At 40.1% G+C, this 19421-nt stretch overlaps 1 protein-coding gene across 1 annotated transcript; it reads right to left on the bottom strand.

The window, feature by feature from the left end:
• Positions 1-14197: 14197 nt before the first annotated feature.
• LOC123258298 lies at positions 14198-17934 on the bottom strand. Its single transcript, XM_044718168.1, has 2 exons — positions 17737-17934; positions 14198-16483 (listed from the first exon to the last, which is right to left on the bottom strand). Exons 1-2 carry the CDS (start codon positions 17932-17934, stop codon positions 14198-14200), a joined length of 2484 nt encoding a protein of 827 aa, XP_044574103.1.
• Between the last annotated feature and the right edge of the window lie 1487 nt (positions 17935-19421).

Raw genomic sequence — 19421 nt, 5'->3', positions numbered from 1 at the left:
AGATGAGTAGGGACTTTCAGCGAATCAACAAAGCGATCGAACTGCGGGAAGTTACATAGAAGCCAACAATTTACAACTTCAACATTAAATTTCTGGACGGTAATGCTAAGAAAATGTTCCCCTTCACGACCGGAACAACGAAAAATTTTTCTTTTTCATCAACTCTGCAATTTTGCATTATACATAAGTGCATTAGATATGTTTTCCCTCATATAAATCTGTTTTTTTTACAAACTAGACAAATTTTATCAATTCTTTCAAAATTGTTTTATTTCTCACCCATTGCCATTCTCTTGTATTCAGTCCGAATGAGTTGGTGTGTTGGTGAGGAAACGGATAGACCAAGTACTGAGAGGTAGGGTCCGGCCACGGTTTGACCTTAACTCAAACGAGTGCAAAAATAAAAAACATCCGTTTGGAATACCCTCTGTGCACATCAGGTCCATACGTTTTTTTATCATACGCGTATTGCAGACATTAATGAGCTATTTATAACCGCATTGCCTGACCACGGATGATATTAGAACGCAATGAACTACTCAAATTTAAAATAGAAAACTAGCAGCATTAGTTTTCTCAAAAAAAAAGTCGCTTTAGAAATGCAGCAATTATTTTCATGATGAATTATTAGCTGACAACGAAATAATGGGAAAACAAAGATTTTAAAGCAGTGTATGAAGCTTGGATTATAGGCAAAAGCGATCGATCGCAATCGCCTAGCCACTGTCGGAAAGCAGCATTTGTTGTTGGTGTGAGCGCACAAGCAACAGGTGTTAGACGCCACTCACGTGATTTTTCATTCTTATTTTCCTTTCCTTCGCATGAAGGTCTTATCTCAAGGGGTGTAGTTAAGCTGAGGGTCATTTATTTTATGATATATTCTTCGTTAGCGATTTTAGTTTTTTTCTGATTTTTATTAAATTAGGCGATCACAGCAGTTGGTTCGAACAAACCCAAGTTAAGATAGGTCAGTTCTGTATTGGTTCGAATAAACTGTTGTGGGAAGCAAAAGAATCAGCTGATCCAACGGAAAGTTCATCGACCTTTTCATTCGGTGAAATCCCATATTACATCTGTTTGAATTCCTTGTTTTAATTTGTATTTATATTTTTTTTAGATGTATTCGTAAGTTAGTTTTAATATTAGTATTAATAATAGTTTATTTGACATTAAATAGTCTTGTCAGTACTTTTTGTATATATATATAGTAATTTTTCTGTCTTTTCTAAATTCTAAAATTAACCAGTCATGCCAGATACCGAAGAAAATGTGGCACAAAAGTGTCCTTTATGTGATTCCACCTTAGATGTTGGAAAAACGTACAAAACCAAATGTGGTCATGTTTTCCATCAGTCCTGCATTGCAGGCTATGCTAAAAATAAAACAACGTGTCCTCATTGTAGCACCGTATGCTTCGAAAAATTGGATACTTCATCTCAAAACACTAGGTTAACTAGAAGGCAGATGTTAGATTCTATGCCCAGTGGCTCATCAGGGGCAGCCGCGTAGCTCTGGCTCAGAAAGACTTAATCCAAAATACAATTTTAGACGCGGTAAATTCCATGCAGGATGAGTTGATGACAGAATTATCTGAAAGAATGGCTAGGTTGATTGAAGCCAATCTTTTTTTTTTCGCGCGGTTCCCACTGCATACGTACAGCCTACCTTCCGTCCAACCGACCGAGGGACGCTGCCGCGTGACGTACGGCTCGAATCGCGGGAATAGATCCGAGATAGTTAAGCGAAAATTAGGAGAAAGATATCACGAGGAAGAGTGTTGCACAGATAAGGCGGTTAATATAAGCGATTTAAGATTGTTAGTAGAGCAAAATGACAAGATGTGGTAGAGACCATTGTAGTCCGAACATAATGCCCTGAACGGACAGACTCAATGTGATCTTGGTGTACTCCATATTGAGGACTCCAGACACACGCCCCATACTCAAGAATCGGACAGACCAGTGATGTATATAACGTTTTAGTTATGTACGGGTCATTAAATTCTTCTGACCATTTTTTAATAAAACCAAGTACACCCATAGCTTTATTAACCATGGTAGATATATGGTCAGTAAATTTTAATCTCAAATCTAATAGGACACCTAGATCATTAACCTGAGTTAATCGTTCTAAGGCGTTTTCATAGAGAAAGAACATAGCCTAGTGAGGACTAGATCGGTAAAAAGACATGAGTTTACATTTCGAAGTTTATCCAAATCGGATTAAGGTCTAGACTGGGCGCTAGTGAATTTATACTGAAGGCATAGCTTAACGTCATCAGCGTACATAAGTACAAATGAATTAGTTAAGGCAAGGGGCAAGTCGTTAATAAACAGTGTAAAAAGTAGGGGTCCAAGATGGCTTCCTTGGGGCACCCTAGATGTGGCGCGGACTAGACGCGAGGTAACATCTTTAAAGAAAACACGTTGGGTTCTCCCTGATAAGTAGCTCGAAATCCACATAAGCAGATCAGTTGGGAATCCCAAAAGACTGAGACTCTGAGTTAACAGAGTCAAATGCTTTACTGAAGTCAGTGTAAATGACTTATGTTTGTAAGCAATTCCGGAACCCATCCGTGATAAAAGATGTTAGCTCCAATAAATTGGTAGTGGTGGAGCGGCACTTCATGAAGCCATGCTGGTACGGAGTTATTATTGAACTACATAGGTGTTGCAAATGTGGAGTGATAAGTTTTTCAAAAAGCTTTGGAATTGCTGACAATTTAGAGATGCCTCTATAATTTGCAGTGTCGGATTTTTCCCCTTTTTTATGCAGCGGAATAATGAAGGATTCCTTCCACATAAAGGGAAAGATCGAAGTTTCCAGCGATAGATTAAAGAGTTTAACGAGCGGTTTGCACAGAGCCTCGGCGCAGATCTTCAGAATACAGCCTGAATAAGATCCGATAACACACCACTTTAATCGAAAGATGGGCGAATTATAAGATTGGCTAATTGGATATTATAAGTGTAAGGCTGAGCTGAACTGCTGCTAGGTGAATACGTAGTTTGAAAAACTGTGCAAAGAGATCGGCCATTGCCTGATCAGTGTTTGCATAAGAGTTCTCAAACGCAAGCAGTGCGGGAAAAGATACATGTTTACGCTTAGTGTTAACAAAGTTATAAAACTACTTCGGATCCTGAGTAAACTGAATCCTGCAGCGGCGAATATAACTCCTATAACATTCTGCATTATGCACGGTGAAATTGGACCGAGCTACTGAATATCTTGAATAACTAACTGTACAGCCAGATAATCTATGTTTATTTAAAAGTCTACTCATACTGTTCTTTAAATTAATAAGGTGCCTTGAATACAAAGGTGGATTCGTTGAATCGGACGCATTTTTCCACGAAAAATGAGTTTAAAGTGAAATAAAATTTTTGTAATGCGATGTTTATATCCTCACATGCCAGTAAATCAGGCCAATCAAATTCCGAGATTAACTTATTTAATTTCATAAAATCAGCCTTACGGAAGAAACGAACTTTATGAGATTTAAGTAAATTTGTTCTGAAGTTTACTTTTTAAAAAAATAATTTTTATTTTATTTTTTATTTTTTACAAACTTTCACTTACATCGACTTTTAACGCTAAGCCCACTTATTACTCCACGATATATATTACTTAGATCTTAGAGCGATCCCGATTCTAGCCTGTGTCAAAATAAGACTGATTATGCTGATCTTATCGGTTTACCATCAAACCTCGGCTTAAGAGAGAAACCTCAAAAAGGGCTATTTGTAAATATAGATCAATGTCTAAGAGACATTAAGAGAGCGGACAATTGGCTGACGCAATATTTCACTCATTGGTGAAAACTGATGACATCGGAGGATATATCAAATTCGGACTGTCGGCGACGTGCCGATTCACTTGTTTACCACTTTGGCTCAGAACGTGGAAAAGTTTTGGAAATATGATTACAGCTAGCGCTGGATGTTTAGTCTGGGATAATTGCTTGGTGTCAGATTTAAATGGGAAAGATTGACAAACAGGATATGACTCATCCAGCAGAGGCTTCTATGATTTTAAAATTATGTTTATATATTTCATTAGATTAGTTAAGCTAGGGGTTGGATAACACTCCCCCTTCTAAGTTGAAGCGTCCCGATTCAAAAGACGAAGCAGAGATGGAGTTTAAATGAGCCGTTAATTCTGCCACGATGTTTTCCTCTTTTTTTTCTATGTCAGGCAGATTATTTCTTTGAAAAATATTTTTAAGCCGTGGTTTTATGGTGACATAAATTTTCCTTAACTTTGAAATTGATAACCAAATTAAATATGTTGAAGTTAGTGTTATTACAATTAGTGTTAATGGTATTCTTGTCTTTTTGATTTGAATAAATGGGTTAAGTGTATTTATATTATCAAACGATAGTTCCGAATTTTTTGAAATAATATATTCGGATATTTTATAGTTGTTATAATTGTGGGCTGTAATGTAGTTTAATATCTTATTTTCTATATTTGTATATGATACATTATTAATTATTGTGGTGCTGTTGAACGTAATTAGATATGATCCTTGCAAATAAGAATCATTTACAATATTATTTCCGTTTATTAATATGGCACCATCTTGAATTATATCTATCTTTTTGTTCTTTTCTCTTATTTTATTACATATTGATTTTTCACCGTTTAAAAGACGAGTGAAACATGATTTTTCTTTGCTTAATGTACAATAATTGTTGAATAGTTCGTTCTTAAAATTATCTACTTCGTAATATGTTTCCTCGCATTTAGCAACTTGATTACTTAAAATTAATTTTCCATCATTATGGGAAATTGCTCTGGCATAAAATATGTCGCATCTATTTTTAATTATTGGATACTTTATATAGACTACAAATAATTCTTTATGCAAAGCAACTTTAAATTCCGAAATGTCCATTAAGTCTGTAATTACTACAGGTCTTAATTCGTGTTTATATATTTCCTCAACATCATCATTGTTTAAAATTTTTGTATTGAATACATCTATCTTTGCTAGAGTTATTGTGTCTATTAGATTTTGTAAATCGTAAGTAATCAAGTGTAAGCGATGTTTTCTTAATGGTAACTCCTGACTCGTAAAAACTGATTTTAAGCTAGATGAGAGTGATTTAATTTCTTCAAACAATTTGGAATTTATAATTTGCTGCTTGTTATTATTTTCAATCAGATCGTTAATTTTGTTCTCAATTGTTACAACATCATCATGGTCCGGTGTGCCTGCTAACCATTTTAACATAGTTCCCAACTCGTTAATACCTCTTTTTGTTCTTGATGGTAATAGTTGTGATAATATTAATTTAATAGTCTTCAAATTGTATGAAATTTCCCAATATAATTTCTCATTGTTAGTACTTTTTATATGGTTATATTCTGCCTCAATAATTTCTTTATAAAAACTAATATTGGTTACATGGAATAACTCTGCATAAGAGTCATATGTTAGGACATCCTTACTTTATCTTTATAAAGGAAGAAGTCATGATTTGAATAATTTATAATTTCGGATGTAGTTGATACTATGATCATAAACAGGTGTAGTGCGAGAATCATTGTCACCTGTAATTTAGAAAATGGAATTTTAAAACTTAATATTATCTTTATGAATTATTCTCTTTCTGTTGTTTATTATTACTTTATTTTTCTGATCTTCCTTAACTACTTGTTTTTTGTATCTGGGATTTAACTTATTCCTTTCCCCATATCTTTTCTCATATATTATCTCTCCTACATTATATGTTTTCTCTTTTTTGTCTTTGTTATGGGTACTCAGCATATTAGTTTGAGCCTGTTGTAGTTTTATTGGAACATTGCTATGATTTATTTTATTATACAGAATGTCGGATGGTTTTTCATTCGTCACCGAGTGAATACTATGGTTATATTTTTGCGCAGCTCTTATAATTATTTCTGAATAATCTGTAAGATTATATTCATCTTTAATACACCTAGCTATTTCTGTTAGTGTTGAATGTGCCCTTTCGATTTGCCCATTCGAAGTGCTGTGCCTTGGATCAGCGAAATGTATTGTTAGACCACTTCTGCTTATGAATGATCTTTATTGTGCTGTCGTAAAACTTGGTTCATTATCTGTCATGATTATTTTTGCTAGTGGATAATGTTGAAAGAGTTCTAAAACTTTATTTTCAATATTAGATTTATTTTCTATTTCCTTTACTGTTAAAAATTTTGAGTATGCGTCGATGCAAGTAAGAAACATTTTTTTGTCTGCATAAAATATATCAATATGAAGGTTCTCACCTTCATTAACTGGTATTGGTGCTTCGCCTATTGGTATCTCTATAGGATGTCTGTTATATTTGTTCTGGTTACAGATTGTACAATTTTTTATATATTCCTTTAGTTTTATAAATAATTGTGGCCAATAGTACAATCTTTTTATTTGTTTGTAATTTTCCTCCAAACCTCTGTGAGCGCGGCAATGAGTCTCTTCAATAATTATAGCCTTATCTTCGTCGTTTTCTACGTCTTGTACAAAAATTGTTGTAAAAAGAAATTTGTTTACAAAGTTATCTTTTAATGGTTTTTGTATAATATATAAATCCTCTAGTGTGCAATGGATGCCTAAAGTTACATTTGGCTGAATGAATTCTCTCAAAATAGATACTAAATTTTCTGGAGTGTCATATTCAATAATATGTCTTTTGTTATTGAATATGTCTATTGACTCGTGAATTGTGAGTCTTCCAGTTGTGATTAAGAGTTGAACTTTGAATTGATTCAGTGGTTTTTTTGTCTCTTCAATTACATTCTCAAAACAGCTTTCTGCGGAATGAATTGTATTATGTTCCGATTCATTATCTGATAAATCCGTTTCGGTTAGATTATTGATTTGTATTCTTGATAACGCGTCTGCCACGACATTAGTTGTCCCTGGTTGGTATTTAATTTTTGGAGCAAAGCTTTGTATAAATGAATACCACCTTTTCATTTCTATGTTTGGGTTTTTGTCGGAAATTGAATATTCTAGCGGTTGATGATCAGTATGTATTTCCATCCCCACTACTCCGTATAAATAATTTCTGAGATTTTTCATTGCCCATACTATTGCTAATAATTCTTTTTTATTAGTTGCATATGCTTGTTCAGTTTTATTAAGGGTCTTTGATATAAAAGTTATTGGTTTGCCCTCTTGAGATAGTACCGCTCCTAGTGCTACGTTTGAAGCGTCTGTAGTCAGAATAAATTTTTTACTATAATCTGGTTGCATTAATTCAATTTGATTTGATAAGTTTTGTTTAAGATCGTTAAACGTTTTTATGGCGGCATCATCCAACTGTATTAAATTTTTTTTGGGCATATTTTTTGATATTTTTCCATTCTGTCCTCCTAAATACGTGGTCAATGGTTTTGCTATGAGAGCATAATTACGGACAAATTTCCTATAATAACCTGTTAATCCAAGGAAACTTCTGAGTTCCCTAATATTCTTTGGTAATGGGTATTTTTGAATGGCCGCAATTTTTTCTGGGTCTGTTTTAATTACATTGTGAGAGACTACGTAACCAAGGAAGCTTGTCTCCTTTAAAAAAAATTTGGATTTTTCTAAAGATATTTTCCTGTGAGCTTCGAATAAAATGTTAATTATTTTGGTCAGATCGGTATAATGATCTTCTAATGAGTTTGAAAAGATTATAATGTCGTCCATATAGACGTGACAGATTTTTCCAAATTGATCTCTTAGTATATCATCCATCGCTCGTTGGAAAATTCTTGGGGCATTTGTTAAACCGAAAGGCATTCTTAGGTATTCATATTTTCCGTTATTTATAGAAAAAGAAGTTTTTTCTATATCGGATTCCCTCATAAGTAATTGATGGAATCCCGATTCCAAATCAATTGTGGAAAAAAATTTAGCTTTTCCTAGATTGGCTAGAATAACACTTGGGTCCTGCATTGGGTATCTATCAGGAATTGTATTTTCATTTAATTTTTTAAAATCGATGACAAGCCTTAATTTTGGAGTGCCATCTTCATTATACCCTTTTTTTGGCACTACAAGTACTGGTGAATTATATGGGCTCCTACTTGGTCGAATCATATTTTCCTCTAACATTCTTTTAATTTCTTTATTGACGAATTCTGCTACCGATTGGGCATAAGGATACTGCTTACTGTATATCGGTCTGTCGTGCTCGAGGTTTATTTCCCCTCTGATATCCGTTCTGAACGGAATTTGCATATTTATTTTTGAGTGTTCCTCTTTTATATGTTATATATATAAGATGTATTATATATAATTTATTTATAAATTATATATAATTTATATGTATTATATATAATTATTATATGTTATATAATTATTTCTCGGAGTCTTTTCATTTGGTCTTCTGGTTCTAATTGAATATTATTTATTATATCATTTGTGACCGATGCTTGAGAAACTAAAGTTAAATCTTCAGTATTAATGTCATGAGTTTTAATAGAAATATTATCACTCGAAGTGTCGGACTTTGTGCTACTTATTTCAACTTTGACTGAATCTGATTTGGATTCTTTAATCTTGTTGAAATATTTGTTGATCATGAATTCGTTTAAAGAGTGGTTATCTTTTTCCTCGGTGTGCGAAGTTTTTACGTTACACACTTTATTATGAAAAAGCAACTTTTCCTCTTTTCCATGATAGCAAATGACACCTCTATTCGTGTCTATTATTGCTCTTATTTTTTTCAATAGGTTATAGCCGACTAACAGGTCAGTTTCTAACCCTTCGATTTCGTAAAATATGTACTTTGTATTAAAAATTGTTATTATTTGGTAATATTTTATTATTGAGTATCCATTTACCGTTGATACTCTTTTGTGTATAGGAAGTTCGTTTTTGTTTGAAAATATCCTGCTATTAACGTAACAAGCTGTTGCACCTGTATCGATCAACACTATGAATTCTTTGTTATATTTTTTGTTGACTCGTACTAGATATGGTAGGTTTGTTCCTGACCTTCTTCTAAAAAACAATCTTCCTGTATGTTGTTAACCTTCATTGTTTTATTTTGCAGGTGATTAACTGTTCCCTCATGTAATCTTTTTATCGGAAAATTAGGACCATTCTGATTTTGTTGGAAGGTATTATTCGGACGACCAGAATTTTGTTGATATTGGTGATTGAAAAACGGACGATCTTGGTTTTGGGCTGCATAATTTCCTTGACGGAAATTATTTGGTTGCCATCTAGGTCTATTAAGAATCTGTATTGATGGATCTATTTCCATCGGTTCTTCCTTTTGTTGTCCTTGGAAATTTTGTTTTTGGAAATTATTATTATCATGATTATTACGCTGAGGCCAATTTTGGTTTTGATGGTTTGTCCATTGATACCCTGCCCGTGGTTTATTATAATTTGGTTTTTGCTGAGATAAAGATTCTTAATGCGTTGTTTCTAATTATTTTGTTTGTTTCTTTTGTGATTTAGCTCTCCTTACCATAAGTCATAATGGTTTTATTTATTAACAAGGTCATTTTTTTATTAACCTCATTATAGAATTCTGTTACTGACAACTTTCCTTGTCTTAGGATGCTTAATTCTGCTTCTAGTACGTGGATTGGTCTTCTATCATTGTAGATAAAATCCAGTCTAGACAATATGGCGTTAAAATTCAACACCGTACTATGGTTAAAGGGCGCATCATGAGCTGTTCCCATGATTTTATTTCTTAATATTGTTAATGCTATAAAATATTGCTCACTGTTTATTTTATATAACCCCATTGCTGTTTCTGCTGCCTCTCGCCAGCCTACATATTGGGTTTAGGTTAGGTTAGGTTAGAGCGGTGATGCAAGGGGACACAAAATACCCCCTCACTTCCACTTGAGCCGCTAGGGCTCCTTGTGCTGCCGCTGGAGCAAGGGTTTCACCGAGATGCTACCCCCCCCCCCCCCCCCCCCCCCTTCCTGTCAACCAGGGTTCATATATATGCCTATACTACCTAAGGCGGCCCATGGTCCCAGCCTGCTTTCTTTATGAAGGCAACCAGTCCGCGTGGAGAAATCTCTGAGAGATCGTTAAGGTCCGAGAGTTCCTCAGACCCGAAGTGTTTAAGTCTCCTGCGTCCGAGAGCCGGGCAGTGGCATAAGAGGTGCGATACCGATTCTACCTCCTCTTCATCCCTGCAGCTCCTGCAGAAATCATTGTGGGGGACTGCAAGCCTGGCCGCGTGTTCGCCTATCAGCCAGTGCCCAGTGATTGCCCCAATCGCTAGGCTGCACTCCGGTCTGGTGAGAGCAATAAGCCTCGCCGATCTTTTCCGAGAGCGTGTCGGCCAGATCAGACGAGATGTTCTACAGGTCTGGAGATTACTCCATTTCCTATTTGCTGCCAGGTCGAAAAACTCCCTGCACTTTAGCCTGCAAGTAGCCAAGGGTATGCCTACAAGTTCTTTCTCCGGTAGGAGAGGGTTGGTAGTTCCTGCCCTGGCTAGTTCATCTGCAGCACAGTTCCCCTCGTGGTCCCTGTGACCGGGAACCTAGATGAGGTAGATGTCATGCTGCTCAGCCATCTCGTTGAGAGATCTGCGACAGTCATTGACTGTCCTGGAGTTGGACGAGAACCCGTCAAGTGCCTTGAGCGCTGCTTGACTATCTGAGAAGATACATATTGTGCCCCGATTGCCCCTTAGAGCTGGGGATTCCAGTGCTTCCTTAATGGCTACTACCTCAGCCTGGAAAACACTACAGTGGTCGGGGAGTCTGAAGGACTCCTTTATGCTCAGATGCTCACAAAAGTAACCGCCTCCCACCTGGCCGTTAAGTTTTGATCCATCTGTATAGATATGAATGGCGCCCTCCGGTCCCGGTATCCGGGCCTCCCATTCCTGCCTCGAGGGGATTAGGACTTTGTAGTTCGTGGTGGGTTGGTCGACGGGCACACAGTAATCCGTACCCCCCTCCGGCATGAAATGGTGTAGGTCCAGTCTGGTGTGACCGAAGCTATGTTTGCTCCATAGATTTGCCTCCCGCAGTCTTATTGCGGCCAGAGTGGCTGTCTTAACCCCCATCAGTTCTACTGGTAGTAGGTCAAGTATAGTGTCTAGGGCATCACTAGGCGTAGTGCGTAGACTGCCTGTAATACAGACTTCCGCCATGCGCTGCGTCTTCCTGAACTTTTCCCTGCATGTGGAGTTGTCTAGGGCGGGCCACCAGACAACAACACCATAGAATAAAATTGGTCTGATGATCGCTGTGTATAACCATCTGACCATCTTCGGGGACATTCCCCATTTCAGGCCTACCGCCTTGCGGCAGGTATAGAGTGCTATTGCCGCTTTCTTAGTCCTATCAGCGGTGTTCAGCTTCCAGTCCAGTTTCCTGTCTAGTGTGATGCCTAGGTACTTCGCACTATCACTAAGAACTAGTGTTTCTCCTAGAAGCTTCGGAAGTCTTAGGTTAGGTATTTTGTACTTCCTGGTGAACAGTACGAGCTCTGTCTTGGACGGGTTGACACCCAGCCCGTTCTTTTGCGCCCAGGCCGACAGAACTTCGAGCTTCCCTGTCATTAGGTCGCATAGCGTCTGTGGGAATTTCCCTACGAAGGCAATAGCAACATCGTCCGCGTACGCAATGATCTTACATCCGCCACCCTCTAAGGATCGCAGTAGGCTGTTAACCGCCACGTTCCAGAGTAGTGGTGAGAGTACACCTCCTTGGGGGGTGCCCCTCTTGACGTATCTTCGAATAGTCGAACCTCCAAGAGTAGCCTCGACACTCCTGTTGACCAGGATCTGCCGTATTAGGTAAGTTGATCGATTGTCTATTCCAAGTCCCGTCAGTGCGTCGATTATTGAGCACGGTAAGATGTTGTTGAAGGCCCCTTCTATGTCTAGAAAAGCCACAAGTGCGTATTCCTTGAAGTTGATCGCTCGTTCGGCGATCATAGTGATATCGTGCAGGGCTGTTTCTGTTGATCGACCCCTTTTGTAGGCATGCTGAGAGCATGAGATGTCATTTGGGTTAATGTTAAGTTGTAGATGGAGACTTAAGAGTCTTTCCATAGTCTTAAGGAGAAAGGAAGACAGACTTATAGGTCTGAAGTCCTTGGGGGTGCAGTGGGATGGTTTCCCCGCCTTGGGTATGAATATAACCTTCGTGCACAGCCACGCCTTTGGTATCATACCAGTAGTGAAGACTGTGCTGAAGATTTTCTTAATCCATTTCCTTATGTTAATACCGGCTCTGGATAACTGAGCCGGTAGAATACCGTCCACTCCCGGAGATTTGAATGGTTTAAAACTGTCTATTGCCCATTTAAGATTTCTGTCACTAAGTAGGTAGTTGAGCGAGCCCTGGTGACCCTGGCTACGCATCACCTGGGTTGTTCCTTCCGATGAGCAACCCGGGAAGTGTGCGTTGATTAGGGTCTCCAGGGTTTCCAGACTTGTGGTTGTCCAGCACCCCTCCGTGTTCTTAATGTAACCTGCGATGGGGGCTGTAGTAGAGAGAATCTTTCTTAGGCGGGCGGCCTCTGATGTCTCCTGAATGTTGGTGCAGAAATTGGCCCAGGCAACCCTCTTTGCCTTGCGCAATTCTTTGTTATATTGCCTAAGTTCAGCTTTATAGGTTTCCCACGCCTCGTCTGTGTTGGTACGGTGCGCGTGGTTGAAGGCCCTGCGTGCATTTTTTTTGTAGGGGGCTAAAGACGTTGCTACCTATTCTTTTTTTGGGGCAGGCCTTGTGGTAAGCTTTTGCACTAGTCGCAGTAAGCTTATCTACCATGGCGTTGAGCCCCTCATAGGTCTCGATGGTCTCTGAAGGCGGTTCGCCTAAGGATCTATCTAGTATATTTTTATAGAGCTCCCAGTTTGCCTTTCTAGGGTTTCGAACTGCTTGCTTGGTGAAGTTTTCAAAATTTACTACTATCTCAATATAGCGATGGTCTGAAAAAGAGTGTTTGTCAAGAACTCTCCAGCTGGTGATTGCATCAGCCAGGGAGTGCGAGAATAATGTGACATCAAGAACCTCCCTTCTGTTCTTGACAATGAAGGTGGGTTCTGAACCTCTGTTACCCACTAGAAGCTTAGAGCTGAGGATAAAATCGAAGATTGACTCACCCCTCTCGTTTGTGTCAGTGCTTCCCCACTGATTGTGATGAGCGTTGGCATCGCATCCTATTATTAGGTTGATGTCCTTCCTTTCGCTGTCTTCCACCAGCCGCCTGAGTAGCGAATGGGGTGGAGGTCCTAGGTGGTCATGACCCATATAGGCCGAGCATATTCTTAGATGGCCGTCTGGGCCTTCTATCGATGCGGCTACGTGATCTTCATTGCTGAAATTTGGTAGCAAGAAGGTATTAAGGCTTTTCTTTGCGAGTATGCATGCTCGCTTTTTACCTGTTACATCGGCTGTGTACAGCCTGAAATCCGACGCCCCCAAACCGAGAATCCTGTCTCCGTGGATCCAGGGTTCTTGGATGAGGGCCACGTCAGCTCCACTCTCTGCAAGGTGGAGCAGGAGGGCGGCGGAAGCCACCTTACTGTGATGGAGGTTTATCTGCAGGAATGTCAGAGACATCATATTGGGTTTGCTCTCCGTAAAATTTGGGAAGTGCTTTCACACTTCCAAAGTTGATTCACAGGTAACGCTCGGGTCAATTATCTGAATCTTGTAATCTTCTACTGAATTGCTTTTATTATCTAACTTCGAGGTTAGATCATCCACCTTTGCATTTAAATCATTCAATTGTACATTAATTAGCCTGTTTATTAATTCCATCGTTATGCTACTGCTACTACCTAGACCGCTACTTATCATGTGTGTGTTAGCTCCACTTCCGTTTGCCATGTTTAAATTTTTTAGACTTTTAATTATATCTTCCAGATTGTTTTATTTTTAGTAATTTCTTTCTTTTTTGTAATGTATAGTATGAATTTTTGATATTATGTCTAATATTTATTACTAATAATTATAATTATCCTTGTCGTCTCTCGTGTGGGAGATGCCTTAAACAAATGTACGGCGGCGATGGGGCAACCCGCTTCCAAAACACAAGCCAATGTGTATGCGTACAACTTATGTTTTATTCTATGGGGATTACATGTTAGGGTAAGAAATAAAGATAAATTACAAAAGCTTACCGCAGTTTAACCTCCCACACTCTATGACAACAACGACAAATTCACCACACGCGCCATTATTTCAATCCTAGTGTGCCCAATCTCTTTACGAGTGCACAATAACAAAATTCTACTTAAATACTTAGACCATGCCGGTGGGAGAGGATCACTGGCCTCCTGGCGCTGTAAGGTATACATAGCGCCGCATCGATCCTGCCATAGGCTCGCAGGATTCCATTGCCATCTAGGTATGGCGCCAGTCCACATATGTCGCTTCCTTTAGCGACGTCCAAGTCCTTCTCTGCGGTCTGCACCTCATCGGGGAACGCCTCACGTTGTGCTCTACGGAATAACAAGTCCTCAGCTGCTTCACACTCAGCTACATTGAGGCCGTAATTCTCCAGCTCATCTCGGACCCAAGCCGTAGTCCTCAGCAATCGCCTGTAGCTTGAGAATCTCTCCAGCGATATGAACGGGTCACTCGCTCCAACAAGCACGAACTCACCCGGCATCTCCTCTTCGTCTTCTGCATCCGCTTCGTCGGTGGGTGCAGTTCCTGGCCAGCTGCCCGCTGGTCTCCTCAGGAATGCCGGTCCTCTTAACCAGCGTGACTCCTCGCTTAGGTCCACGCTGCGTTGCGCTCGCGTTGCATCATCTGCCACGTTGTCGGCGGATGGTAGCCATCTCCATTGGGCCACCTTCGTCGACTCCAGAATCTCGGCTACTCTGTTCCCTACGAACTGCTTGTAGCGCCGGTGTGTGCTGACAATCCAACGCAGCACTGTCTTCGAATCCGTCCATAGCACAGTCTCTGCAATGGCCACACTATGGTCCTGTCTGACTGTGTCCATCAACCTCGTTCCTAGAACTGCTGCCTGCAGCTCCAACCGTGGAATCGTCATCGTTCGCATCGGTGCACACTTCGTCTTTGCGCACACGAACCTCACTTGGCCGTCGCCGTCCTCGTACGTGATCCTCCAGTAGACCACTGATGCGAATGCCGACTGACTCGCATCCACAAATACGTGCATCTCGACAGTCTTCACCAGCCCGGATCCAAAGTAGTGACGTGGGCACCGAAAACGTTCCACTTTCTCCATCTCTTTACGCCAGTCCATAAAGGCGTTGTACATCTCAGCCGGTAGTGGTTCATCCCATGAGATCTTCCTCCTCCAGACCTCTCGCAGCAACAACTTCGCTGTTATCATTAGACAACACAGGAATCCCAAGGGGTCGAACGTTGACCTGACCATACTCAAGAATTCCCTTTTTGTGGCAATTCTCTTTCCATCGGACACGACGGGGGCGACTTTGTGGTACTTCACTCGAAACCTGAAGTCGTCCGTGGCTGGCTGCCACCGCATTCCCAAAATCTTTTGCTCGGCCTCACCCCATCCAATACTTTGGGCGTGATCACTGGGTCCAAGCATCCTCTCCACTGTAGGCGAACTGGACGAGAACTTGCAAAGCTCAAAACCGCCTTCTGCATGTATCTTCTTCACTCTGCTAGATACTTCGATGGCTTCGCTCTCTGTGGCGAAGCTATCCACATAGTCATCCACGTAGTGGTAGTCCACGATGGCCTTGACTGCTCTGGGATCCGAATCCAGGAATCGCTTGGCATTCACTGTCTTCACGTGATGCGCCGCACTCGGTGAGTATGCTGCTCCAAAGGTCATCACGCACATCTCGTAGACGTCGGGGTCTCGTTGGTCATTCCCGTCTCTCCACAGAAAGCGTTGCGCACATCTATCCTCGGGTCGGATCAGCACCTGGTGAAACATTTCTTTAATGTCGCTGCAGACTCCGACGGCACCTTCCCTAAAATGGAACAGGATAGATGCCAAGGCCTTATAGTGTTGCGGCCCCTTGCTTAGCGCAGAATTCAGTGATACTCCTCCAACTCGTGCCGCTGCGTCGAATACTAATCGGATCTTCCCTGGCTTGTTGGGATTCTCCACTCCAAAATGCGGCAAGTACCAGGTTCTATCGCTTCCCGAATCGATCTCCTGTCGTTCCAGATGCCGAGCGTATCCCTTGTCGACATAATCATTAACAATCCGGGAATATTCTTGGGCGAACTGCCCATCTCGCTTTATTTTCCTTTCTATGTTGACCAATCTATTGTACGCCATATCATAACTACGTGGCAGCACAACGTTATCAGTTTTCCACAATAATCCCGTCTGGTATCGGCGGCCAACTCGCACCGTTGTGTCCTCCCGGATCTTCTGCGCCCTCACGTCGTCGCTGGCTGCGGCCGCTGGCGCCGCCTTCACACCGAAGTTCTCAATCTCGAAGTAGTCCTCGACGATCCGTTCCACGTTATCATCCAACGACGTGGCTAGCAGACAAGACCTTGGTGATGGCGTGTCTCGTCGTCCTTCTACAGGCCCAAAAACAACCCAAGGTCTTTGGCGCTTTCAAAAGAGACTCTGTGGATAGTCCGGAAAAAGGCTTGCGAGGTTCTGAGGAAACAGAATGAGAAGAATGTGCGTCAGTATAACCTGCGGGCTAGAGAGGTGGCTTATAAAGAAGAGCAACAAATATTTTACAAAAACTTTAAGCAGAGTAATTTTGCGGCAGGATATTGTGCCAAATTAGGTAGAGTGCGCAAAAGAGTTGGAAACTCATGCTATGAGTTAGAGGATCTGCAAGACCATCTTCTGGGAAAATTTCATGCAAAGTGGAATCTGTTGGTGGAATCTGTCAAACCCGAAGCCAGATTCTTGGCGGGAGGCTTTGTAATGCTTGTATCTGTAGAAAGAAAAGTAGTTTGGAAAGGTGTGCCGTCTAGGAGACAAGTTTTAAATTAGAATGGGGCATAGAGAGATTAGGAGGAGTGCAACCGGGTAAAATGGCAACTTTCCGTTGGGGGTAGAGGTGGAGAACTATCGATAGTCGGCGCCATCGATAGCCGGCGATTGTTTTTCTTAAACCCTTGCCATCGATAGTCACCGATACTATCGTCCGACATTAATATATCTTTTTTCAAGGCATTTGGCAAGTTTTGGTCGTCGGAATTTTTGAAATATTTCCAAACATGTGAAATCTTACTCCTTTTTGAGTTACCCTGCTTATTGGGAACAAAATCCTTTTCAGAGTCTGTGCTGGTGCAATCGCAGTCTTGCTTTTATGGACTTGGCGCAATAGGCTTTGCGGACCTCCGACGTATACCTTAAATTCGCCATCAAAATACTTATGTAGAATACATTAAGCATACCTTTTTTTAATAAGCGATCCATATTTAATAGTTCCTTTTTAATTGCCGTCAATTTTACACCAAATTTTTCAATTTTTACACAAGCGAATATTGAAATTATTTTAGCGATGTGAGACGCCAGCTATCGAAGGCACCATCGATAGTGGTTGGGTCACTATCGAACGTGTCTGACACTATCGATTGCGGCTCGATAGCGGCCAACCATCGATAGTGTCGATAGCGCCATCGATAGTTCTCCACCTCTAGTTGGGGGCATTGTCTCTGCGAGCAAAAACAGCCCCAAGGGGTCGGAGCGGATCTGAGGGACTACGGAAGCCCACGGCGCAAAGCAGCAGGAGCGGCGTTCGCTGGAAAAGTACCAGATTGTACCAAGAGTATCAGATAGACCAAAACCGATAAGCTGAGAAAAATAAACAAAGACTCAATCGGCGGGCTTGAGTTTGTCATAACCTGGATGGCGCATAATTTGTCTTCGCCGCGAAGCGAAGTAAAGTTAACCGAAAAGACCTCCATTTTTCCGGCGGAAAAGTGACCCGAGACTTTGGTCACTCTCGGGTGGCGACCTCTGGCGACCTCGGCGCGATAATCCGGAGAGCTTTTATCCGGGGAAAATCGGTACTGCCGAATCCATGTGGGATTTCGGTACATGGATAGGTGTTAGTTTAAGTAGTGTAAGTTTTATTAGAGAGTAAATTTTATGTTTTAGTGATTGATGATGGCCAAAACAGATTCCGAGCAATTAGAAAGACATATGGAATGAGAAAAGAAAAATTGGCCAAACTCGGGTCGAAGTGATAGTGGGGCTATACCTAATCTTTGAAAAGAAAAAAAAAAGGAAATAATAATTTTCATGGCTCCAAAGTGTAGTTCATAACAGAGAATTTTCCTTGTTTTTTTTTGTTATTGTTAAGTCTCAAAATTTTACCCACCTCAAGTCCAAGAAAGCGCTTTCGACGATAGATTTACAAATTCTGGGGTGAGTGTGAATCTAATGTTCTTACATAATACCAATTTTAGTCACAAAAAAAAAAGGAGACCGAAAGAAAAAATATAAGGTAGAACAAGGAATATTTCCTAAATATGATGGCCAACTTAAAACTTAAATAAAAAAAATGGAAAGTTTTAAATAATTTTAAATCCTGTAGTCCAAGTCGCTCGACCCAGTTCGTTGGCAAGTTTTCACTCAAGTTCGAGCGCATGTTCGTTTATATGTTTGATGTAATTTCCATGTAATTATGTTTTAATATGAATGTCTAGCTCATGCCTATTTTGTCTTTGTTATTTTGAAAAGCCAATTCCTTTTAATTATCTTAGCTTTAGATTATTTTGCCCACGCAGGTACTACATACAAATATTTTCATTATTATTGGAATAAAGTTTCTTATGGCGCGGTATGAGTTTGGCAGAGGTGGGCTAACCATTTCATTTCACTCCCATTCTCTCTGTCTCTTATTATCTCTTATTTGAAGAAATGCGACAGATGATCTTGAAATTGTAATTCATATCTTCAGTTTTCATTGTCAATCTCAATTTTTTTAATATTCAATTTTCAGTTTCAATTTTCAATTTCAATTTCAATATTCAAATATGAGGATGTAGGAAGGGTGTAGAAAATAAGGTACCCTGTATATTTATAGAGATAGAGAATAAGAAAATATGTATATCAATTTTTCCTCAGACAAAACTAGTTTAGATTTTGAGTTGAAAATAGGAGATAAGGTCTAATTAAACAAGAAAGGAAAGCTAACTTCGGGCGGAGCCGAAGTTTATATACCCTTGCAGTTCAGTCGCAGTCCGCTAGGTGGCGCCACGCATCTTAAATTATTAGATATGTAGCGGATCGTATATAGTCGGCCGATCCTTATGAAATTTGGCATATTGAATTATTTTTCCCAAAATAGAATCTCTACCAAATCCCATCTTTCTAACTTAAAAAACACCAAAGTTATGCCAATTTCGATCGTTCTATGACAGCTATAGGATATAGTCGGCCGATCCTTATGAAATTTTGTACACAAGATATTTTGGTCAAATATAACATGTGTGGAAAGTCCCAACCCTCTAACTTAAAAAACACCAAAGTTATGGCATTTCCGATCAATCAGTTATATGGCAGCTATAGGATATAGTCGACC

Source organism: Drosophila ananassae, unplaced genomic scaffold (assembly GCF_017639315.1).
Source record: "Drosophila ananassae strain 14024-0371.13 unplaced genomic scaffold, ASM1763931v2 tig00000114, whole genome shotgun sequence".
NCBI lineage: Eukaryota > Metazoa > Arthropoda > Insecta > Diptera > Drosophilidae > Drosophila > Drosophila ananassae.
Note: the sequence above shows the minus strand (reverse complement) of the source record. Positions and strands in the feature narration are given on the sequence as shown.